The sequence below is a fragment of the Symsagittifera roscoffensis genome, chromosome 2 (genome assembly GCF_963678635.1).
Source record: "Symsagittifera roscoffensis chromosome 2, txSymRosc1.1, whole genome shotgun sequence".
Classification (NCBI taxonomy): Eukaryota; Metazoa; Xenacoelomorpha; order Acoela; family Convolutidae; genus Symsagittifera; species Symsagittifera roscoffensis.
Window position 1 is genome coordinate 83089882 of NC_087063.1, and position 25623 is coordinate 83115504.

At 37.0% G+C, this 25623-nt stretch overlaps 2 protein-coding genes and 1 non-coding gene across 3 annotated transcripts in view; all 3 read left to right on the forward strand.

Annotated features, from left to right (window-relative positions):
- The window catches only part of LOC134840025 (motile sperm domain-containing protein 1-like), a 484177-nt gene that overhangs the window by 190021 nt on the left and 268533 nt on the right, over nucleotides 1-25623 (forward strand). The window lies entirely within an intron of this gene.
- Nucleotides 6808-25623, forward strand: part of LOC134840665 (calcineurin subunit B type 2-like) — a 28534-nt gene continuing 9718 nt past the window's right edge. Inside the window, exon 1 of the mRNA XM_063856633.1 lies at nucleotides 6808-6986. Coding sequence (XP_063712703.1) covers nucleotides 6843-6986 — 144 coding nt within the window. The 5' untranslated portion in view covers nucleotides 6808-6842. The remainder of the gene's footprint in view (nucleotides 6987-25623) is intronic.
- On the forward strand, nucleotides 22230-22303 carry Trnan-guu (transfer RNA asparagine (anticodon GUU)). Its single transcript has one exon. It is a non-coding gene; the product is annotated as a tRNA-Asn (tRNA).

The window sequence follows — 25623 nt, forward strand, 5'->3', positions numbered from 1 at the left end:
TTACACAATGAAGAACTTCGACTACTCATTCTTCACTTGACCTTACCTCTCATTTGAACCAAGACCATGAAAACACCATACGGAACCTTGTGGATTGATTCACAATTCTCCAATCCGCGATATCATTTTTTCAAGATGATGCACTGTCTTACCAATACATCTGGCCGAAACAAAACGACCCAAAGATCCAGAATGACCACAGGAAAATAGTTAAAAATAACAGTTTATAACTTGGTAATTTCACCTGGATTTTGCAGCACTCGACCTAATTCTTATGTCAAACGATAGTTTCGCAAAGAAACAAACAAAAGATTTTCACAATTGTCTAATTCAAGAACCCATATAAAACACGATCAAAACACCAAATAAACAAAAGATGGTATGCTTCAAAATCTAACAAAAGAAACAAATCAGAAGACTGATCTCAAAACCAAAAATTCTGAAAAGTCGATCTCTACGAAACGAAACGCAATTTCAGAATGTGATACAACAACCATATAAAGCTTCAAAAACCTCCAAAATAAATAAAAGATTTTAAAAATAAGCTAACGAGTAACGATACTTTTTGAGTCAGAAGCAGTAACAGCATCAACAAAAAAGGGTAAACAAAATTTTTTAAAAATTATGAGAGAAAACCAGTAAAAACATACACTTTGAATCAACCAGTAAGACATATTGAACGCTTTACATTAACAAAAACAACACAAAAAAATTGATTCACAACTACGATAACTTCGAGGAAAGTTTCATCATATCGTTTGTCAGAAGTCCAATCAGTGACGCATCACGCGGTCCAGTACAATTTTGTCATCATCTTATCCTTAATTTATATCAAAAAGGCAATAGTCCATGCCAACAATAAAATCCAGAAAAAATAAAAAGACAGAAACTAGATCATTACCTACCAAGCATAGGTAATATAACATCACAATAAGGTATTTTAATTATTGAAATTCTGTAGCCAGATTTCACTTCAGCACCACCACACCAGGATACAAACAGATGATTTTGATGTCAAACATTTTGTCGAATATATCAAAAATATACAACACTAAAGTTCACAACGAGCAGAATCAATATTCACTAACGATATTTTAAAATCAATTAGTTGTCTTTTCATATTAGATATAGATGAAAGATTTCATGTGTCACCACCACAATCCAGACATACAGCAGTAAGAAGAGAATTCAGTTTGTTCTCACGATATTTAATTGCAATTCCCAAGAAACTTTTTGGTACAGAAATTTCAAAAACAACAAAAGTTGGTCTTCAATGAAAATTAGCGTGGCTCAAAATAGTTTATTTTCAACACAATCTAGACCTCATTGAGCAATAAAGAAAAGAATTTTGCACACACTGTCAGAAAAACAGAATCTTGGCAGAGGAAACAGATTATGTATGGGAGCTCGAACGGCATCATGGGAATTTTTTTGATGTACCAATTGATATTTCAAGCTGAGCAACTGAAACTATATTAGTAAAAAAACTAACAAATGTAACTCCACTAACCACAGATAAAACAATATTAGACTATAATACAACGTTTCACAATAGAAAAGGTGACAAAGGTCACGATAGAACTATGAGAACTAGAAACAACCCAGATTTTACAGTCACTAGCACTAGCAGTTCTCAACATTCAGGTTTACACAAGAAAGTTCGAATGGAACCTTCAAGATGTTCAAACATCATCAGATTTTATAAATGCAGAAATATTTGCACCAAAACCAGTAACAAAACACAAAAAAGTGTATCACCTATTTACACAACAATAATTACACCACATAATAGGAATAACACCTTGTTCCCAGAAACAACATTAATATCGTCAGCTAAACCAATTGTTTTCATCAAATACTCACAAATGTATTATCAAATTTTTAGATAGATGACCGGAAAACGATCTTTCAATATACCAAAAAATTAGCCCCAAAACAACTTTGCTAAAAATAAAATTAATCACCCAACTATGTGAACTAGAAACAACCCAGATTTTACAGTCACTAGCATTAGCAGTTCTCAACATTCAGGTTTAACCAAGAAAGTTCGAATGGAACCTTCAAGATGTTCAAACATCATCAGATTTTATAAATGCAGAAATATTTGCACCAAAACCAGTAACAACACACAAAAAAGTGTATCACCTATTTACACAACAATAATTACACCACATAATAGGAATAACACCTTGTTCCCAGAAACAACATTAATATCGTCAGCTAAACCAATTGTTTTCATCAAATACTCACAAATGTATTATCAAATTTTTAGATAGATGACCGGAAAACGATCTTTCAATAGACCAAAAAATTAACCCCAAAACAACTTCGCTAAAAATAAAATTAATCACCCAGTAGCAGATCTGATTCAATCAAAACAATCACAATCTCTAGACCATAATTATAATCAGCAACAACCACAATTTTCAAATCCATAATCATTAAGATTGCATGATGAACAAAACACTCAAACAGACCATACTGAAAATTAAACAGGTTTTCAAAAAAAAATTAAAAAAATTCCCAACTAATGGACAATTCAATAACAGAAATTCATCTCACATCTCAGAAGATGAAGATTATTTCCTTCGAATTCAACAACAACAGCTTTATAGTTCCAAGCAACGGAAACAAATGAACCTAAATAATTTTACAATCATTAGCACTCGCAATATTAAAATTCATTATGCAGGATATCTCCTCTCAGGAAATTGCTCCAATTTAATTGACTACAAATGAAATCTTCTGGTTTTACAATTACACTAAGAAGTTGTGAAACAACTTTATGTCTTTGCAGACGCTAAACGCTGTAAGCAACGAATACCGATTTTTGGTTTTTTTTTAAAGTTCTTTTTGTAGATACACTCTAAAAACAAAAATACTTTTGGAATACCGCCGTCCCTTATGGTTTATAATATAGCCACAATGTAGTACAAGAAGCCCAGACGAAGATAAAGAATACTTCCTCACACCATACCCCACATTATTGCCACCTCTAGAGAAATTTTTACCAAAAAGCATTTGCACAATAGCCAGAAATGATAATAATGACTTATCATCTATAAAAAATACTCAAAATGTGACATAAAACATCACATCCAAACAAAAAAAAAATTCAAGAATGAATACTTAAAATGGATAACCGAAACAGCAAAAATCAAAAGAGCAAAATCTAAGCAAATTCGCTAAAACAGCCGGTTTTTCAGATATATACGCCCAAGTCTATGGTGGAGAATTTAAAGATGTAAAAAATTACATTTACCGCAAAAAAATTATTGCTAATTTTCAATCAACATACTTCATTTTTATTTCATTTAAAAAAACTAAATATTACCGTACAACCTTTTAGAAAGACTAACACTCTAATATTCTATGTTTAACCTGATAAGGTTTCTGTTTGCATTGCTTAAAAGGGACATGTAACACATGTGGAATTCATTCCCAAATAAACAAACAATCCAGCGAAGCTCGGGCGCTTCGTCAACTTACAAAACGCTATTCAGCTCGAATTTTTCAGTAATTTTGGATTGTCACATGTTGTCAATCTTTATTCTTACGCATTTTGAAATATCGCACACTATGACCTCACTGTTATCTGTTGCATGGAAGACTCCCCGTATGACATTGACCAAGAAATATAACCCCAATTAATAGAAAAAATCCTCAATAAATTCGACTAAAATTTCTATTTGCACAGCAATAACAAAAAGTTTGATTATCTCCCTGAGCATGCGCTTGAAAACATCAAAGCGAACGACGTTTTTTTAATGGTTTTGATATTTATCAACTAAACTTGTTTTTCTAACTCAAAAGAACGCGATACAAATTGCTCCCACGAAGTCATGCTAAAAACAAAGTTAACAAAGACACGTATTATTGTTTCATACAAAGACACTATCTCAAAGCTTACCCTCACGAAACCACATCATCGATATATGCTTATTAACTCTAAATACACATCACCCTATTTCTTAAAACTAACTTTTTGAGTTAAATGTACTAACCTGCATTCATCCTATGAAAATACGATCCCGTCCGCCAAAAGTACATTTTTTGGCCCTCACGAACACGTTCCCCGTTAACGAATCCCAACCCATTATCATCCCGCATGAGTATATACAGCTTGTTGAATTACCTCTATTAGGAAAAAACCACAGCACTAATTTTAATTACAAACTTTACTATCCCATCCAAAACACTCACCACGTATTTTCAGTGACACCAGAACAAGTCAAGATCATCAAGTCATTTGAGCCTCTATGGCATCTCTTAACCACCAGAACTGTAATCAGTATCTTAGCTAAGCTTATAATGCAATCACTTATTATAGGAACTAACTTTCCCAATGACTTTTTCACTAACACCGATTCTAGTTGAAAAGAAAATTTAAATTTACTAATTAGTTCTGAATTTTTACTCACATTTTTTTTGAGTGTAAATTGCCACTTTTCTTTTAGGTTTCGTCATTTTTCTTTAAAATTCAAGAAAACCAAATACATAGTAGAAACAATTGTATATTTTGTACAATCAAAAATGCTAACCAATAATAAAAATAATTGTAAGCTAAATATTATACAAAACGGAGTAAACTATAAATTTTACTTCTGTAAGATTGTCATACAATGTAATAAATTAATGAATGAGTAGTATTGAAAATATAAGCGTAACATTTTATGTGTGTTTTATTATATCAAATCGTAAGCTCAGCCTTCTTTATAAAACTCTCATCAGATTTTGAGCAAATTCCGCAAGACAATAGTAGTAAATAAATGAATTTCAAGTTTGACAAACTAACTGATAAAAACTTTAAACATCTTTAATGCCTTTCAAACTTTTCTTTAACCTTGTCAAATAAGGAATTGAGCTTTGATAACCAACGCAGCTTACTACCGCCACTGCGCTAACAATATGAACAGGAAAGTCTCACTATATTTAAACCAGATTAAAACTGGATAATTTTTTTTTTTGAAACTCAAAACAATTTTTTTAAGACCACATGTACTGCAACAAGTTAATCTTTTTAAGACCATAAGTAACCAATAATCAAAGACGATCTGTTTTTGAACAAAGAACACAGCAAAAAGAACAAAACAAAAATCACCTGACACAAAGGAAAAAAAATATAAACAAGCAAAGGACTAAAAGAGACGCTCATAAGTATTCTCTACTGGTCTAACCCATCAACCGTTTCAAAGCTTTCTTGAGCATGATGTGCTTAGAACCAAACTTTTTAATTTTTACCAAGAGTTGCTCTAGGGTAAGCAACACTTTAAAGTAACTAAAGCAATGAAAATACTTTTGGGAAAATAAGCAATGAGATCATAACTGAAACTGAATCACTAAAATTTCAGAATTTTATAATAAAAAATTTCACAGAGCAAAAAAAATGAACATAAAAAGGAGACGAAAACTAGATGACGTTCCGGTTATGGAATGAAAAATCTATTGGCCTTGCTTGCCGCTGTCCCAACACTTGCAAGACATAAATTATGGAGCCAATATTGCGGCAAAGGTATCCATTGACCAAAATCAAGGGCCAACTCGGTATTGAAACTCAACAATACGGATCCTTGTCACTTGGATCTCCTCACTACTCGATCATTAGGAACAATTAATTGATAATGCACGTAGTGTCGCTCGCTCTTTTTTACGAAATCGACACATCATTAGCACAGTATCTACAATTTTAGTACGATCTTTCTGATTCAAAACATCTCTAATTATCAATAGATATCGACAACAAGTTTTTCATTGATACAGTCAATTAAAACTCTCCTGAAAAAATCTAGAAGACTCTCCATCAATCCTTCATGAGAAAAGCTTTGATTTCAAAAAATTCCCAAGCCCCGGATGGGTGGAAACAGTTCAAACCAGTATTTATTATATACTTCGATTTTTATCACTGCTGTAAAACATTCAGTTAACCAATCATGAGCCATTACTAAAACTGATGACAATTTGTAAAGCTGAAACTATTCTTAGTTTCAGACAGAGAGATACTATCTAACTTAGAAATCAGTTGCCTCTTTCTCTTCTCTAAACTCGCAAGAATACCAGTATATACTAGATCTGTTGAGATTGAGAAATATGAGAGTAAGGTTAGGATTGGTATTAGTTGTACGAATCTATCCGGCCAAAAATAAGATAGAGTGTCGAACAGGCGGTGTAATTTACCCGACATTTTTCTATGAGAAGGCCACGTCGGACATAAACTCATCTGGTGCGACCAACGAGTCTCGAGCAGACCTATACTAATTAAGATTTAGAAAGACCTATATTTAGAAAAACCAAAGAAATGTCGAGACAAAGAAATATAAACACTGCAGAAGTAAGCAAAATTTTCAAATTGCCATTGACCTCCGGCAAAATGGAACAAATTTGTCATTTCAAGTGTTTCATTATAAAATAAGATCAAAATATTGCTTCATTCAATTCCTTTTAATTGAAAAGCAATTGATTCATTTTAATAATTCAACTTGACTGTTTTTGTTTTCGGCCCTTTGCCCATGAGTCTTTCGCCCACTCGGTGCGTCGCCCATAACAAAAGCCCCCATTAGCGACTTCTTTGAGACGTTTGAATAATAAATTCTTTTTGGCTGAAAATAACAGGAAAAAAAACTTCCATCATTTGACCCCCCTTTTGAGGGGAGCCGCTCAAATATTTTAATTGCAATTAGTTTTTTGCGATTGAAAACTCGTAACCCCTACTGGTTGGTTCGGGTAGGGGGTGTTATGGGCGGGTGGAAGGGCGTGGTCGGGCTATATCAATAAAGACCGATCGATAAGAACGGCTGCTGTTTCAGGTGGTAACTAGCTGAGATTTATACTGCATATATAACATAATGTCTCTGAAGACGGAAGAGGAGCTGCGTGCTAGCTTCCACGCATTCTCCAACCACGAGTCCAACCGGATCACCAAGGACAGTCTGAAGAAGTGGTGCAGCAAGCACTCCGTCTCAACCGCACACATCGAAGAATTCATCAAGGTCAATTCTACACTTTTTTAACTTACTCTAGTTAGTGAATCGAGTTCTCTACCAAAAAAACCAAAAAGTTTACATGAGTTTTATAACCGGGGAGCAACAGCGGTTTGCAGTAAAGAGCTGAACAGATTGTAACCCGAGTCGAAGTGCTCGACTTATGTTTTGACTTTGAAGGTCGAGCAAGTGCAGTTTTTCGAACGAAAAAATCCGCGGTTGAGAAGCAGTCTTACGTCGAGCACAAAGTCGAAACGTACCCGATTTCGATCGAGAATAAAAAGCATAGGTCAGCATAACCTGAATTTTTCAAAGTGTAATTTTTATGACAATTTTACTTAAGTTTTAACTTGGAAACGGAGCAAAAAAAAATCTGCTCAGAAAATACAACCGTCAAAAAGTTACAATCAACAAAAAAACTGTCGAGACCTGCCTGCCGCAAGTCTTAATGTTTCGGATGGAACCGTAGATTTTTTTGAGATCTAAGGGTTCCTGCGGTAAGAAAAACATCTACAAATATTTACTCAAATATCAGTTTTCAGATCAACAGTTTCAGTCCAGATTCTCTGCGAAAATAAAAAAAAGAAGATTTGTACAAACTACTTTTCGATTCACTTTTCGCATTTACTGATTCTTTTTATTAATTTTCTGTTCAAGCATCATGACAGCAAATAAATTTGAAAGTGTTTTTTATAGTTTTCGTCAATTTACTCATTCTGTTCGATAGTTGGTGAGTCGAAAAAGTCGAAACATCAGGCGAGCACCGTATAAACATATGTCGAGCACAGTCGAAATATAGGTCGAGCACAGTCGAAACATAAACTGACAACAGTCGAAACATACCCAAGTTCGGTCGAGTATACGAAACATAGGCCGAGCAGAGTCGGAACACAGGTCGAGCACAATCGAAACATAAATCGAGCACAGTCGAAACATAGGTCGAGCACAGTCGAAACATAAATCGAGCACAGTCGAAACTTAGGTCAAGCACAGTCGCAACATAGGTCGAGCACAGTCGAAAGAAAAGTCGAGCACAATCGGAACATAAACCGAGCACATTCGAAACATAAATCGAGCACAATCGAAACATACCCAATTTTAGCCAAGAAAGTCGAAACATAGGTCGACCACAGTTTAAACACAGGTTGAGCACAGTTGAAGCATAAATCGAGCACAGTCGAAACATGTTCAATTTCGGTCGAGAAAGTCGAACCATAGGTCGAGCAGAGTCGAAAAGTAAATTGAGCACAGTCGAAAGACACCCGATTTTGGTCCAGAAAGCCGAAACATAGGTAGAACACAGTTGACACATAGGTCGTGCGACTGTAATTGTTTATGTATGTACCACCAACCTACGGTGCTTAGTTATTACTTTTATGGTATACTCAAGGTCACAGTGTGTGATGACATTGAGACCAAGTGAAAGATCAGAGTTGTTCAGCGCTGATCTAGTTCTCAGTAACCATTAACAAAGCAAAGTAAAAGAAAACTAAATTCAATATACAGAATACAGTATTGAATTACAACTTGTTTTCAGTTGATATCGCAACGCATATCACATGGCGCAGCCAGCAGGATTCGCAGCTCAAGACAACAGAACGGATATAGGAATCCCTGTATTTTGGGCGTCAGCGAATTTAGATCCTCCGTGGCAATTCAAAATCTGGTTCGAACAATTTCTCATGGCGGTTACGGTTAAAGAAAATATGAACCCAGAGATTATTTTAGAAGAACCAAAAGACATACTAGAGGAACCACCCCCTCGACCAGAAACACCCCAAGAAGGAGAGAATGAAGATGCGAGGAATGCGAGGACCCTTAGAGACAAGCTAGCAAGGGATAGAGTATTGTTGGAGAATGAAGAGAGAGGGACAAGGGGCCCACGAGTCGGACACAATGTTTTCTACAACGAAGTACAAAAGAAATTGGTGTCCGGATTATTTTTGTCTTTGGATACAGAAGAAAAGAAACGGTTCCTACAAAAGAACCCACATGCTGAACTATCGAAAATGACGTTCAGGGAAATTACAGAACTTGCAGAAGTTTCATTTCAAAAGGTGAAATTTGTAACGTACGAGAGATACAAACTGTTTACGAGAATGCAAGAATCAGGAGAATCTCTGGAATCATTTCACGCAGCGTTAACTGCACAAGCAGCCCGATCAGAACTGGGAACATTGGAAAATGAGATAGTCCGTGTTCTATTCATTTCGAAAATGAAAAACATGACATTGCAGGACACGCTGACATTCAAGACCCTAGACCCGGAAGAGGTTTTGAAAACGGCGATAAAGTTCGAACATAGTAAGGTAACCACAATGGCGTTCCAAAAGACAAATGCGGCGGCTACAGGAGGATCAAGCAACAATTACACCTCGGGTGTGAGAATAAAACAAGAACCTGTAAAACAAAAATTTGTCAGAGACAACAAAATATCAAAACAGAAAGGAATCGAATAAAAGACAAAAAATAATTACAAGAATCACAACATGAAATTAAAACCATGTAACAGATGTGGAAGGAAATTTGATCAAGGACACTTGAAAAATTGTGCAGCGATGGGGAAAACTTGTAAGAACTGTGGTAAACCCAATCATTTTGCAAAAATGTGCAGATCTCAACAGGTAAGCGAAGTTGCGGAAGACTCGGAAGGATCGGTAGAGGAATGCGATCAGATAAGTGAAAGTGTTGGGTCATGTAGTGAGTTTGAATTTATGTCAATACAAACATATCAACCGGAAAACGAGAGAGTTTTAAAATATGTGAAAGATCGAATCAATGAAAATAGAGTTCAGAAAATAGATTAGATTCGAGATCCAACATTGAAACGAGTAAAATCACTAAAGGCCATGGCACGAATCGATAATCAAATAATACAACTGACAGTGGACACGGGAAGTCCAGTTTCATTTCTCAATTGGGCGACGGCGAAGGAAAACATGGAAAAATCAAGCAAAGTAAGATCATTCCGTCAGGAAACTGAACTTACAAACCAAATTCGTTGATTACAACAAACAACCGATTAGTATATTGGGAGCCTTAAAGACGAATCTTCGGTCGGCGGGCTGGGAGGTGAAAGTCGCTAACTTTCTTGTATCAGAACGTAAGACCAGATGCATTATGGGACTAGATTTGCAAGGACAAGTGGGAATAGTTACTACACAAAAACCAAAGCCAAAGGAACTTACCAGGTTTGACGTGCTCATGTGCGAGCAGTCAGAAGGTTGGAAAGAAAATTTTTTCACTAAATTTAAAAACTTATTTGAAAGACAAGGAATTTCAAAAAATCAGATTGTAAGTTCAAAATTTAAATATCCGCTATGTCCAATTCAAGAAAAGGGGAGAAGAATCCCAATTCACATACAAGATAAAATTGAAAAAGAAATCGAGAAGCTGTTGACAGAAGGTCATATAACAAAACTCGATAAATGTACAAGTGATTGCTTTATCGCTCCGATTGTGATAACAGTAAAAAAAGACGACTCAATAAAATTGGCGATGGACGCAAAACCAATTAATAGACAATTGTTCAAAAACAAATATCAAATGCCGAATGTGGATGAACTCATCGATGGGGTGAGCCAAATTGTTACCGAAAACGAAAATGGTACTCTATATTTCACGGTGTTAGATTTGAAATATGCGTACAGTCAATTAAAATTGGCTGCTGATACAGCTTAACAATGCAACTTTAATATTTTTGGTGGGAAAGCAACCGGAACATACAGATTTCTGACAGGGTTCTATGGTTTAGCAGATATGCCAGCCGACTTTCAAAAGGCCATGGATAGAACTATCAATCACGCTAAAATAACGTTCTGTTTTCTGGATGACATACTTATTGTGTCAAAGGGAAATGAAATTGAACATGGAAATCTGGTGGAAACAGTACTAAAGAAATTGGATGCGGAAAATCTGGCATTGAAATTATCAAACAAGAAGTGAATTGGTTAGTCATCATCTCTCAGAAACAGAGGTTAGACCTAAAATCACTAAAACCGAAGCGGTTGTAAATCTGAACCCGCGGAAATCGCTTAAGCAGTTAAGGTCATTTCTGGGAAGTATAAATCACTTAGCTAAATTTATACCTAACGCAGCAAGTCTGACTGAGAAATTGAGACAACTTCTTAAAGAAGAGAATCAAAAGAAAAAGTTAAAAAACATGGAACTCCCGGTAAAAAAGTTTGAGTGGGGGGATGAACACACGGTAGTATTTAATGCTATAAAAGAGGCTGTTGCAAATATAACAAAAGTATATTATTACGATGCTAACCGAGAAACATGAGTTAAATGTGACGCGAGCCACGATGGGCTAGGAGCCACATTGGAACAACAAAATGATGAAGGCCTGTGGGTTCCAATTTCATTCGCATCCCGATATCTGAATGCCCAAGAAAAAAAATTCAACAAATGCACTGGAGTTACTGGCAGTTGTTTGGGCAGTAGAGAGATATAAACACTACCTTTTGGGAAAACCATTTATCATTGAAACAGATCATAAAGCGCTTACATCAGCGCTAGATGGTAACAAGTCGAATAACACCTACCAATACTCGTTTGACCCGGTGGGTTGACCGGTTATTGCCAAATCAGTTCAATATAGTTCACATTCCGGGGAGGGACATGGGCATAGTTGATTATTTATCGCGTGATCCCTTCAATGATCCTTGGCCCGATTCAGAATTAGACGAAAAGTTTGTAGTGGCGACAATAAACTCCTTTCATGAAGCTTTAGACTGCATGAACAGTAGGCTCAAAGAAACTGGGTCGCTCGACCGGAACGAAAACGTTCTAGAATGTTCTTGACGGAATGCAAAGAAAGATTCATCAAGTAATGGTTGCTATAGCAACCAAAACGGTCAAAAACGAACAAAGCTCGACCGGAACGAGAGAAAACAGTTTCCACGACTGCAAAAACAGCTAAACACAGCAGTTCAACATAAACCTATCACTTTTTTGTCAACTCAACTCAACAAACAGTCGTGCTCAAATAAATCGTAAATCGTAGAAAAATCAGTATCGGAAAAAAACAGACTCAAGGAACGAGATGTCAGGAAACAGATCGTACGATTGGTGGTCGGATTCACCACAGGACTGGCGAAACGACGAACGCAAAGAGAGTCTACTGGATCCAAAGTGGAACCGCTCAATGTCAAATGCAAACAAATTTTCGGAAGAGGAGGAGATCACAGTGACAGTACAGCGAACAAAAAAAATCATAAGAGGTGGCCGTAAAAATAGAGATAGCTCCGACAGTGAAACCCGACAGGCATCACGAGTGAAATGGCAGCTCGAACCAGATCAACAAAGAGAAGCAGATCAGAGACTACTTTCATTCATTCTGGCAACTAATTGGCGGAGAAGACAACATACGGGGAAATACCAAAAGAGAATTGGTGGCAGACACAGAGGAGGTCAGGGACAGCTCAGAAAATGGACAAAGTTCAGCGATAACCAAACCAACCGCATCGCCGTAAGAAAACTAAGTGAGGTGCAGAAAATAGAAATGGACTTGACGACTACAGAAGAGGCTGAGAGTGAAAAAGAAGTGTGTGCAATCGAACCACCGAAGACGTTGAGAAAACTAAAATTGCCGAAGCAGCAACAAGAGGAGACTCTGGAAAATTTAACAAAACTGTTCGACAAAAGTCTGTTGGCGGAATTAACCACCGAAGACACATGGATGGACCGCCTTAGACGAGTGATAGAAAGGGGGGACAAACAAGCCTTCGAACTAATGGGACCTTATACGAACCCGTTGTGGTCGCAGATGGCAGTGCAGGACGACTGCATTTTGGTGAATAATCGGTTAGCGGTCCCAGTCCAACTAAGACAAGCCGTTCTAAAGAGAATACATCGAGGACATCCAGGCCAAGATGCTATGCTAGGAGTATCACAATACCTGTGGTGGCCGCATATGAACAAGGACATTGTGAATCTAGCTGAGGAGTGCCGTAGTTGTACCAGATACGGTAAGAATGTAAAATATCTTATTTCGAAAAACGCGTCAAAACTACTGCCACTGCTCACGCAGCCGGAACAGGAAGTACAATTAGATTACGCGGGGCCCATAGAAAATCAAAAAGGAAAAAAATCTACCTCTTAGTAGCTACAGATAGATTCTCAAAATTTCCATCGGTGGAAGTTACGAAATCTACAAGCGGGAAGTGCACGGTAAAATTCTTGTGATCGTATATCGTCACACATGGGATTCCGGAATCGATTCGCTCTGATCAATTTTCAGGCTTTAAAGGGAAAACTCTACAAAATTTTTGTTCGGAACTCAATATCGAAAATTCTGTCCGGTGGGGGACCACCGAGCCTGTGGTTTGGTAGAACGTACAATACAAACGATAAAAAGAAGATTGGGGGTGATGCTGCTCGAAGAAAATAATAAATCGTGTCTTAGTATTATAATGAGAGATTTGCGGTGGAACAAGCAGAAAATTTTACAAGTATCCCCATTTAAAGCGCATTTTGGCAGACTACCAAAAATGGAATTTAAAATTGTGAGGGATAGGTTTTTAAACAATTCTGATTATTTAGACAAACAACATTTGGAACGCTCAGCATTGACGGCATCTCAATTGAAACGCAGAATCGACCAATCAAGAGAGAACCTCAAAATAGTACGAAAAGGACAACTCAGCAGAGATAAAATCCCACTGCACAAGCAGCAACTAACCTCGGACAGGGATAGAGAGAGGGCTAAAGCCCTAGAGGAGCTGCTGGAGGCGAACGCCCGCTGGAACAACGAGAGAAGAGATGCGGCTAAAAATGATATCAGACGAACAGTGGACGAGACTGGACTACTAAATCCTGATCTATGAAAGGAGATGATATATTCATGGGAGAAAGGATTTATTGAGAAAAAAGTAGAAGATCAAAGTAAATCTCCACCTAAGACAATACTTAGAAAGGACCCGTTAAGAAAAAGTGGACAAGCACTCACAAAACAATTGAAGGGGAAAATCGCTTCCGAAACAGACTGAACTATCAAGACGTCTACAGGCTCTATCTATCGGAAGTCGGATATTGCACAATCGAAAACAGTTTTAACACAGGAAAGTCAGCGGAGTGCGACTAAGAGCCCATCGGCGGAACCTACGAAAACATTTCAAAGGATCAGTTCCCCTGAATTACTCGAGGATATAGGGTCCGATGAAGAATTGCAACGAGACATGGAGATAGCGGATACGATGAACCCCATAGATCGTTTCCAACAGAGCCAAACAGTAGTGACCTCAAAAGACACGGAAGCAGGAGGAGGCCTGAACTTAGCGATTAAGAGAGCAAAACCAAAATTGGCGGGTCCAAGTTCACCTGCAGAGGAGAGCGACAAAAAGAAGACGGAGAAGAAAGTTGAAGAAAAGAAGAACCAAAACAATCAACAACATGGGACAAGCCAAACTGCGACGGCAGCCGATCCGGAACAGGAGCAATCAACTTCAAAGTCGGGAAAATTAGATCATAAAACTCAGACAAGGTGGAAACTTAGCTGCTTTTCGTCGCGACCGTCAAAACATATCTATATTGGTCGAACTCGGTCGAAACATAGGGTTTTTGGTCGTTCCGGTTGAAATATATGCGTTTCGGGTTTCGCTGGACAAAACAATAAGGTTGAAACCTCGGCCCGGTCATACAGATCTCATAGTAATCGAGAACCTCATGCCAAGTTGTTACTCCTTTCAACCGTGAACAATTTTTTCGTGTACGGAAAGGAACAACATACAAGCTTTTCAGCTCCTTAACCGCTGTTGTATCCCTGTCCCCTGGTTAACAAGTGCATTAAAAAATTTTTTGACGTTTTTCTGGGTAATATTGCTTCACTCTCCAGCATCAAGGAGTTCACCATGGACACACACAAAAAAAACAGATGCAAAAATGTAAGTGACCTCCTAAATAGGTAATAAACTATTCTAATTCTGTATCCGTATGTACAATTGCTGTACATAAACTTAAAAGAATAAAACTATTAAAAGGAAGTATGTGAATTAAGAAAGTTAAAAGAGCAACTGAACATTATCTCATATCGACCAATGGTCGTAACTAAATTGGTTAACAGGTATTAATTAAATAATGAAGGTCACTTAAGACACTAAAACAAATCACAACATTTCCCACCGGGAAAAAAAATAAAACTGCATACTAACTACATAACTCTATATACACTTCCTTTTTCCCCCTTCGAGAACAAACAAGACTTTAAAAACTGCACCATGAAGGTAAACATACAGAAGCAAAATAGAATCCACAATTGAGAGAGAATGTACAATGTACAGGGTGAATATACAGAATTACAAATTTACAAAGTACAGTAACTAACTAAATTAAAACTAATCCACAACATGTACATTAACATGTACAATTGTATCTACAGGTAACTTTAAAAAAATCAGACGGTAAGATATGGGTCAAGTTTGTATTTTGCTCAGTTTATTTGATATGTGAGTTAAATAATTTGGTTGTCAAAATCATCAAGTTTAGCCCTCATTTCCGAATCAATAGTCGAAGAAATTTCACTACAGTTGTCTACCTCGTGTGGGGAGTCTTTCGTGATCTGGTTAGCTGATTGTGAAACCGAGGAATTGTCGTGGAAATGAGTCTTCGTAGGTGAAATTACTGGTCTGACCGTCGGGAGAGAGTTCTTTGATGACCAGGATAACGTCGTTTCCGCAACAAGAATTTGTCGGGGAGGGGCCTCCGCTAGTGGTGTCAATAAATCAGACGGTGATGAGACCGTGAAAGTTGCCCTGGGAATGTCAGGTGAAGAGGAGAATACTGAAGGTGACGCCCCTGTGTCATCTTTTTCTAGGACCAAGTCTATAAAGCGGCTATTTCTGAGAAACTGTGGGGGACCCACATTTCTGCGTGGTCTAGAGTGTCGAGGCATTATCTTCGGGCTGATCGTAGGCTCCGGAGTACTGTCTAACAGTATGGGATTATCTTGCGACCCTTCTGCTTCTGTTGAGTCGGGGATAATAACGATCTCCCGGAGGTCGGTGTTCGCTGGCCTTTCTGAGCTCGGGTGTGGGGATTCGACGGTACCTATAACACTTAAGCTCTGGTTAGATTCGGAATGATGGCTCTGAGGTATATTATTATTGGTCATATCGTCGAAGTAATCATCGATTATTCCGTCCCACGAGTCTAGGTTTAAAGAAGATGAGGAACCTGAAGAGATTCGAGAAGAATCTTGAGTGGCCACGCTCACAGTCGGTGCACTAGTCCCTGCTCTGGTGTTGAACGCTCTTGAGGTGCCTTTTTCCGAATGCCCAGAGGGTGTCGATACTGCTTTCTTTGGTGGTGAGAGTTTCCTTTTTTCAGCTAAACTCGAATGGGTATACAGTTTATGCCCGGTGGGTGTCTGATTCACTCTTATTTTGTAGGCCCGGGGAGTATTTTTCCTTTGATAGCCAGATCCGATTTGCGTAAAACGTGCCCGTTGTCAAGGGTTATGGTGTGTTCTGAAGAGTCATTGATATCCTTCTTAACTAGATTAAAATATGGATCCCTATTTTTCCTGTTAGACACCTTTCTAGATAAATTACCTCCCATGACTGCTTTTCTTTTTGCAAGCGGTTCTGAAGCTCGTTTATTGTCGTCCGGGTAGAGTGACTGTCCTAGATAGTGGCACGTTGTCTTCGGGGTCTGACGTGCTGTCCTTTTCCTGGTCCAGATATCCATCATCTGCCCCGTCGTGGAGTACCCAGTTAGTGGCCCGATCTTTGGACAAGATATCTTTCCCTTTATCTAAATGGTCAATATCGGACATAAGCTTTTTCCACCTAGTGTTCGCTACTCTATTAAAAAGTTTCTCAAAAGGGGTACAGCCGATCGCGGATTGCTTCGAGATTCTCTAATTCCAAATAATTTTTTTGATCGACTCGATTAGTGACGGCTTGGGTAATTCGAAAGACATTGCCAGTAGTTTCGATGTAATTGTGTAAATTAATCTTTCCACTAGCCCATTGGATTTGTGGTCGCCGACTGTGCAGTAAATAATTTCCATGTTAAAATTTTCACAGAAGTTTTTGAAATCATGTGATAAGAAGCATGACCCATGGTGGACTCTAATTTTTCTTGGGAACCCACGAAGATGACAGTAATCGTTTAAGAATGAAATTACATTTCTAGTAGAGGTATTGTTAACGATCTTGGACGAAGGGAACTTTGTATAGCGATCAATGCAAAAAAGGATGTATTTATTGTTACCCCAGAACGAGTCCAACGGTCCCGTAAAGTCCAGATTAATTTCTTTGCTCGCGGATGTCAACATCGGAAGTTTCGAAATTTTATGGGTGCCTAGTAAAACTTTAATGTTCTTACCAGCTTTTAAAAATTGGCTACATGTTCTCCCGTGATGGTAGATTTCCCGATAAATGTGCGTCTTCGGTAAGAGATTTCATCCCAAACTGTCCTGGATGAGTTTCATGGAGCATCGAATGGAAATTTCCCCTGATAGAAGCTGGGACAACTAATTTGTTATCGAGCAAAAATAAATCGGCCTTCACATGTAGATCTTTGGCATAGATTTTCATGTAGGCTCCGTGTATGCCCATTGATCGATTCGTCTTTACCGTCTCGATCAAGTTTCACAGCACCTTATCTTCCCTGGTCATAATCTGCAGCAGTTTTTTTGAGCAGTGGTTTTCAGGGCGAATCGTGGAATTTGGTAGGTTTAGGTCCGCCTTGTATCTTCTTACGAGGTCCGCGTGGTCGGGTGAAAGTCGGTCATCTCTGAATTTGAGGGCGATATTATGTTCTTCGGGGATGATCAGTAGAGGTTCATTCACTTTATCCATTGGAAATTCTAGCTGTTTTTTGGAGGATGGTATAAATTGTCTGTTTTCTAATATAAAATGTAGCAGGACTTTGTCCGTAAAGGTAATACTTTTAAAAATAAATTTCGAATTATCGAAAGGTTGACAATTTGTAGTACAATTTTCTGTCCAAGAATGATGATTGTGACAAATTTTGATCGACCGAGCAATACAAGATATGATAGCAGCAATAATTTTGAGATTAAGTAAAGCTAAAGAGCTATTCAACCGATTCTGACCAATCACGTCGCTTGAAGTTTCGTTTCCCGACGGGACTGTAATAACTCAAAAATTAGTATTTGCAGCGACCGCTGGTCTATCTACAGTATTTACAGTAAAAATTTTAGAATATTGTTTATTCAATGAAATGTTCTGAATTTTGTCGATTGAAGCGACTACAAATTCGTCGTCAGAATGAAAAATTGGGAGGGCTTTGCCCGAAGGGAGTCTAGATAAAAGGTCTGTAAAACCCATGTATTTTCCTGGTAAATGCGAAATTTTAAAATTGAATGGTAACAGTCTGTTCACCCAACGGGTCAATGGACTATGCATTGTTTTATTCCCATGATTTGCTGAAAGTGCTGATAGTAATGCTTTATAGTCTGTTTTTATTTGAAATTCAGTTCCATGCAGGTAGTTTCTAGAGTGTTCAATTGCCCTTACGATTCCCAGCAACTCCAATTCGATGGTAGAATACTTCATTTCATGGTTATTCAAAAAACTGGATGCAAACGCGATTTTTTTCCACTGGTCGCCCTGTAATTGTTCTAGGGTCGCCCCTAGTCCGTTGTGTGAAGCATCCGTTTTCAGTCTTGTCTTCTCTTTTATATCAAAGTGGCTGTTTTCTGTGATATTTACGATTTCCGCTTTTAACTTCTCAAACGCTATGGAATCGTTATTTTCCCATTTGTAGATTGATTTTTTGTTTAGTAGTGGGCGAAGGGGAGAACTTAATGTCGATAAGTTAGGAACGAATTTTCCGTATTGGTTTATCGAGCCGAAAAATAAACGTAATTCGGAAATATTCTTGGAGGTTGGCAAATTTTTTATTGCGTCTGCTTTACCGACCAAAGGTCGTACTCCATCGCCAGAAATTTTGAAGCCAAGCCATTCGATATCTGATTTAAAAAATGCGCATTTCCCCCATTTAACTGCCATGTTGTTCTTATCTAATATTGATAAGATTTTATACACTATTGATTTGTGTTCTTCCAAGGATCCACGCGAGGCTACCAGGATGTTGTCTATGTAACAATTTGTGAAAGGGATATTTTTCAACAGAGAGTCCATGACCCGTTGGAATTCATTTGGCATGTCCCCCAGTCCGTAAAATCCCGTCAAAAATTGATATGTTCCGGTAGTTTCACCGCCTACTATGCTAAAATTGCACTGTTTACTTGTTTGTTCGCATAGTTTGATTTGGCTATACGCGTTTTTCAGGTCTAGATTACTAAACCAAAGTCGCCCGTTAGATTTCTCTGAGATTTGAAGAGCCACGTTATCTATAAGTTCATGGATGTTCGGCATTTGAAACTTTTTTTTAAAAAATTGATCGTTTAATAATTTGGAATCTAACGCCAGTTTAATCGAAGCATCTTTTTCCGGGTAATTACAATTGGGCTGATAAAACAATCTTCGTCGCATTTCTCTAATTTTATTATGTGACCTTCTGTTTCCATTCTTTTTAATTCTTCGTTCAACCCTTTGGATTCTGTTGGTTTAAAAGGTGAGTGAAAATGTGTTTCTTTTCGGTCGTTAGGTATTTTCCCCACTCTAGTGAATATTTTTTGAACTCGTTAAAAATCTTGTCAGATAAGGAATGTAAGTTTTTGTACTCACTCTCGAGTGTGGGTTGATTGACCATGCAGATTGGTTGGGGGGCATTTCCTCTGTGTCACTTCTATGCCCAGCTCGGGTAAATTGTCGTTCCCCAGGATGTTTTGTTTATGTCCGCCAATTATGAAGAACGGGATTTCTTCGCTGATCCACCCATTGGACTGTGTTCTGACAATTATTTTTCCCAAGATATTGATCGTGTCGTTGGTAAATCCGCAGTATAATTCTTTTATCCTTTTCTCCACTGGGTGTACTTTGAGGTTCGGATATCTCAGTTTAATTTCGTGTAATACGTTCTGTTTTAAAAAACTTACGGGGCTTGCTGAATCTACAGGTATGTTGACATTTACAATCATATCCCAGCCGATGCCTAAGTTCAGGAGTTTCTTTGTTTCGAGACCGTTTTTGTCGTATATATTTCTAACGCTCAACACCGAAAAATCGTCATCGTCACTCTGTATGTACTCGTCATACGCATTTATAACTTTACACAATTCTTGGTCTTCCGCCCACGAGTTTTCCGGAGGTGCGTATGTACAATTCTTGGTATTTACATAATTATCTGATACAGTATTTACAGTTGGTCTCTTGTTGCGTAATTTACATAATTTGGCAAAGTGTCCTTTCTAATTACGATTTTTACAGGTTATGTCCTTCGCTGGGCAGACGTTTAAGTGCCCTTTCCTAAATGCATTCCCACATTTCATGCACGAGTTACTCGTTCAAGGTTTAGGCTCGGTTCCTTTTTGATCTGATTGTGATTATTGAAACATTTAAAAGTTGTCCCGTTGTTCAATGACCGTGACATATTTGTCAATTTCTGGTGATAAAAATATCCCTTTTCGTCAATTAAAGCTTGATTAAGTGCTTCAGACGGGCTCATGGTTGCTGACAGTAGTTTCTTCTGGGTATCTGTGTTCTTCATGTTGCAGATGAAAATGTCCTTTATCCACTCTGCCTCGTCAGATTCCTTGATGTTGCACGTGCTGGCCAAATCCGTCAGGGCTCCCCAGAATTTTTCGTACGACTAGCGGTCTTTCTGCTTTCGATTTAATAATTTATATTTTTCGAATGTAGTGTTGGGCGGTTTGTTGAATGCTGCGTCAAGCAAAGTCCAGAACTCGGAGAAATTTATTGATAAAATCTTGACTCTCGGGTTTTTCTGTGTAAAGACTCTTTTTCCTTCGCTCCCTAAGGCTAGAAATAAAATTTATCGCAGTTTCTTGTCCGCCTCCGTTCGTCTCATTCCATTAAATTTCCTCTTTTCTTCGTTAATCCGCTTGTCTTCGGCGGATTCGTACTGTTTCATCGCGTTTTTGTTCCTAATCTCTCTGTTGGCTGTTTCCGTGTCTGACTCGCTGCCTGTTGCTTGTTCCAAAATTAATATTTGCGTCTCTGGTATCTCTGGTCCGTGCAGACTCTCTAAATCCAGATTTTCTTTGGCAATGATCGCCAATTGAAATTGGTCGCTCCATTGGGTCCAGGCATGCGGTGGCTCCAGGGTATGGTTAGGCCAAAAGGGGGAACTCCACGCACGTTCGAATTTTTAGACTGCGCCATAATAAACTGTTCTAATTCTGTATACCTATGTACAATTGCTGTACATAAACTTAAAAGAATAAAACTATTAAAAGGAAGTATGTGAATTAAGAACGTTAAAAGGACAACTGAACCTTATCTCATATCGACCAATGGTCGTAACTAGATTGGTTAACAGGTATTAATTAAATACCGAAGGTCATTTAAGACACTAAAAACAAATCACAACAATAGGTTCTTTTGTGTACACCCCACCCCCAACCTAATGTTGAGAATGTTAGAGGAAGTTACAACCGTGTGAGACAAATTTTACTCAGAAATTCAAGGACTGACATCCAGATGGAGACTCCCATCTAATTGTAAATTTGCTAAAATGCGATAAAAAACGACAACTAGAAAAATCATTGTGACACATTTGCGAAATTTATTTTTGATTAAGAATTAACGGCTCTTTTCCAGTCAACCCCCTTTCAAATTCAATTTTGAAAAGTTTATTTAACGTAGTCATAATGCAATAAAATTTGACGTAGTGAACAAATCGACAACTGTGAACAGATTTTTTCTTCATGCTTTACAGCGTAACATCACGCATTTAGCCGTAAAAACACGTAAAACAAACAGAAAACTCGGTATTTTGAAAGGGGGGAACTGGAAAAGAGCCGAATTAACTTCCCGTTTGAGACCATTAATTCATTGAAACTGCATCATCCTTTTGGACGGTTTTACTCTAATAATTTGTCGATCTTTCGTAATATACTCGATGCAATTTTTAATAAAAACTTTCAGTTTAATGTTTCGCGTTTAGGGATGGAGGGTATAAAATAAAGTTTCGTACTTTTGGCTCTTTTCCCCGCCGCTCAAGTTTCATTGCATTTATGGCAAACGTTAAAGTAGTGTTTCAGAATTGAAGTTCAAATGTCGAAAATCTGATTTCGTTGAAAACAATGAGTCTGGAAAACAGCCAATTTTTTTACTCTAATTTCATGCAATTTGCTGGGGGCTAAAATGGAAAAGTTACCTCTGGTTTTGAAATTTGGAATTTTTAGGAATTTCAGCTCTTGTGGCGCAATCGGCTAGCGCGTTCGGCTGTTAACCGAAAGGTTGGTGGTTCGAGCCCACCCAGGAGCGAAAAAAGTGTTTTCCTATCATTCAAGAGCGCTTTTTCCAAACTAAATCAATTCATCAAATAACCTTGGATACTACATGGATTCAAAAAACCGTTAAGGTTCTTTTCAAATATACATCCCCACCCCTAAATAATGAAAAGCTGAAATGAAAAATTTTGGACCAAGTTAAAATGCTCCCTCCGCTCCTCCACGCCGTTTGGGGGGCGTGGTTGGTGGGGGGGGGGGGGGTTATGATGTTAATTTGGTGGCTTGGTTCTGGGTTCCAATTTTCAGCAGATGTAAACCAAAATGTTACTACAAAATTGAATCGCTATTGCAAAGAAAGTGTGCATATCAATATGGTACAGGCAGAACGAAGCCAACCCGGGTTAAAAAACTTCTTATCATACAATTTCCAAATATGAAAAACTTCTTGTCATGCAATTTCATACGTACGGAAAGTTGTATGAAATTTCTATGACAAGCATTTTTCCATAAATGAAAATTTCATGACAGGTATTTTCCATGAACCAAAAATTCGACTTTTTGTTAGTAAATTTCATTTCTGAAAAACTTTGGGCTGTGTTTGTAATCGAACGCAAGTGTTAAAGACGTTTGTTTACTCAAAGCACCAAAGGTTGGACGCTCTTGCATATACAATGCCGAGAAAATGACCTTAATTGTCTTAGAGATATCGTTCACACATGATATAAGGAAGGTAACAAACTTTTAATTTTTGGCTTTTTGATTTTTTAAATTTTAATTCCTCAAAAGTTGTTAGTTGTGTTCGTAACCGAACACAAGTGACAATACCTTGTTTACTCAAAGTAGAGTAACCAAAAGTTTGACCATCTTGCACTAAAACTGCATTGGAAACGTCCTGAAACATCTTGGCTCTATCTTACACAAATAATATAACGAAAGTATCACCTTTTTAAATTTTGGCAAAAGTTTTCAACGATGAGTATTTTAAAAATTTGAATTTTATAATTATCAGACACTGATCAAGGCAAAAACAAACACGCTATACAAAAAAATAGGAATTATCAGCGTTTTTGAAAAAAAATATTAAGCAAAGATGAAAAACATCCAACATTAGTGCACGTTATGCACATAAAAAATTAAACTTTGCATGCAAAAATTTTTTATGGAAAATGTTTGCTTGAAAATAGAAAAAAAAAGCAAAAAAGTTTTGAAGCATTTTCAAATTGACTCAAAAAAATTTTTTTGTCGCCATCAAAAAATGCTAGTCATTCAATTTCCATATATAGGAATTGTATGATAAGCATTTTTTCACAACCAAAAACCTCGGTTTTTTATCACCAAACTGTTTTATCAGAATCAAACAGCCGAAGAAATTAGTTTAAATCTTTTTTCAACAATTTTTCGAAACTGTTTGAAAATTGTAGGAGAAGCATTTTTCCTCACACTTGATGTATGGAATTGTATGACAAGCATTTTCTGTGTATGGAGGTCAACCCGGGAATTAATCTAATTTAGTTGCAAACTTTCCGTATAAATTCCCATTTTTTTTTTGCTTTTTCCGAGTTAATTCAAGACTCAGCATATCAGCCTTGGGTTTTGCAGTGTTAATAACCCAATTTTCGAATTTCATTTTTCATCAGTTTTGTAAGCATAAAGCTTTCCAATAAGCAAAAAGATTCTCCGTTAACGCTTACCAAAATTTCCCGAAACCATTGAATTAGTTTAACGACCAATTGATTCATTGTGTGTTTTTTTGTTTCTCGGGTGGACCTCCATAGACCAAAAATGCTTTGCATACAATTCCTTTAATTAGTGTATGAAAAAATACTATTATTACAATTTCATACATTTTGCTAAAACGGTGTCATCGAAATTTCGAAGAACATTTTTTTTATTTTGGCATCAAATTGGGTGCATCGTACAAAAAAACAGAAAAACTTTTGTCAAAAAAAATGCCAATCATACAATTTTCATAAATGGAAATTGTATGGTTATCATTTTTTGATGGCGACAACAAAAAACTTTCACAATTTGTTTTGAAATTGGCCCCAAAAGTTTTTTTGCGTTTTTTTTCAACCGCAAAACAAATTTTGTACTCAGACAAACTTTTTTCAAAATTTAAATTTTTGTGTGTATAATGTAGTCCTGGATACACAAATATTGAATTTTTTCTTTTTTGCTTAAGAAATTTTTTTCAAAAACGCTCAAATCCCCCCCCCCTCTTTTGTATGGCTTGTTTATTTATGCCATGATCAATGTCTGACATTTAAAAAAACCAAATTTCAAAAACAATCATCGTTGAAAACTTTTGCCAAAATTTAAAAGTGTGATACTTTCGTTATATTATTTGTGTAAGATAGAGTTAAGACGTTTCAGGACGTTTGCATTGCAGTTTTAGTGCAAGACGGTCAAACCTTTGGATACTCTACTTTGAGTAACCAAGGTATTGTCACTTGTGTTCGGTTACGAACACAACCAAAAACTTTTGAGAAATTAAAATTTAAACAATCAAGATTTTTGGTCTAGGAAAAAAATGCTAGTCATACAATGTTCGTATATGAAAACTCGCTAATCATAGACCTTCATGCATTTTTCTGTACTTCTGGAATTGCATGAAAAGTGTATGACTAGCTTTTTTCCGTATATGAACGATGTATGGCTATTATTTTTGGTCAACACGGGTTCTAATTAAAGAGTAAATATGATTGAGGCGTAATATGCAAAATTAATTTATACCCAGGTTGACCAAAAAATCTTGTCCTACAATTTTCATATATGAAAAAAGCTTGTCATACAATTTCGTACAATTCCATAGATACAGTAAATGTTACGAAAAAACTCTTAGATGAGTATTTTTTATTTATGGAAGTTGTAGGATAAGCTTTTTTTCATGAAGAAAAGATGATTTTTTAACAATTTTTTTCTCAAGATTTTGGGATGTGTGTGACCGAACACAAGTGACTAAACCATGTTCACTCAAAATTAGAGTCACCAAAGGGTTGATTGTCTGGCATTTCTAATGCACTGGAAACTACCTGAATTTTCTAAGAGCTCTTTTCACAAATCATATACTGAAAGCATGTAACTCTTAAATGTTGGTAACAATTTTAAAAGATCATTAATTTTTAAATTAGAATTTTCAAATTATCGGATATTGATAAGGCTTATATAAACATGACATGCAAAAGAAATAGAATTTTCAGCTTGTTTGAAAAAAAATTATCCAGAGAAACGAAATAAAAGTCCAATTTTTGTGTATCCAGGACCACGTTATACAAAAAATTGAACTTTGCATGCAAAAATATTGTTTTGGAAATGTTTCGCTTACAAAATTGAGTACAAAATTTCGCTTACAAA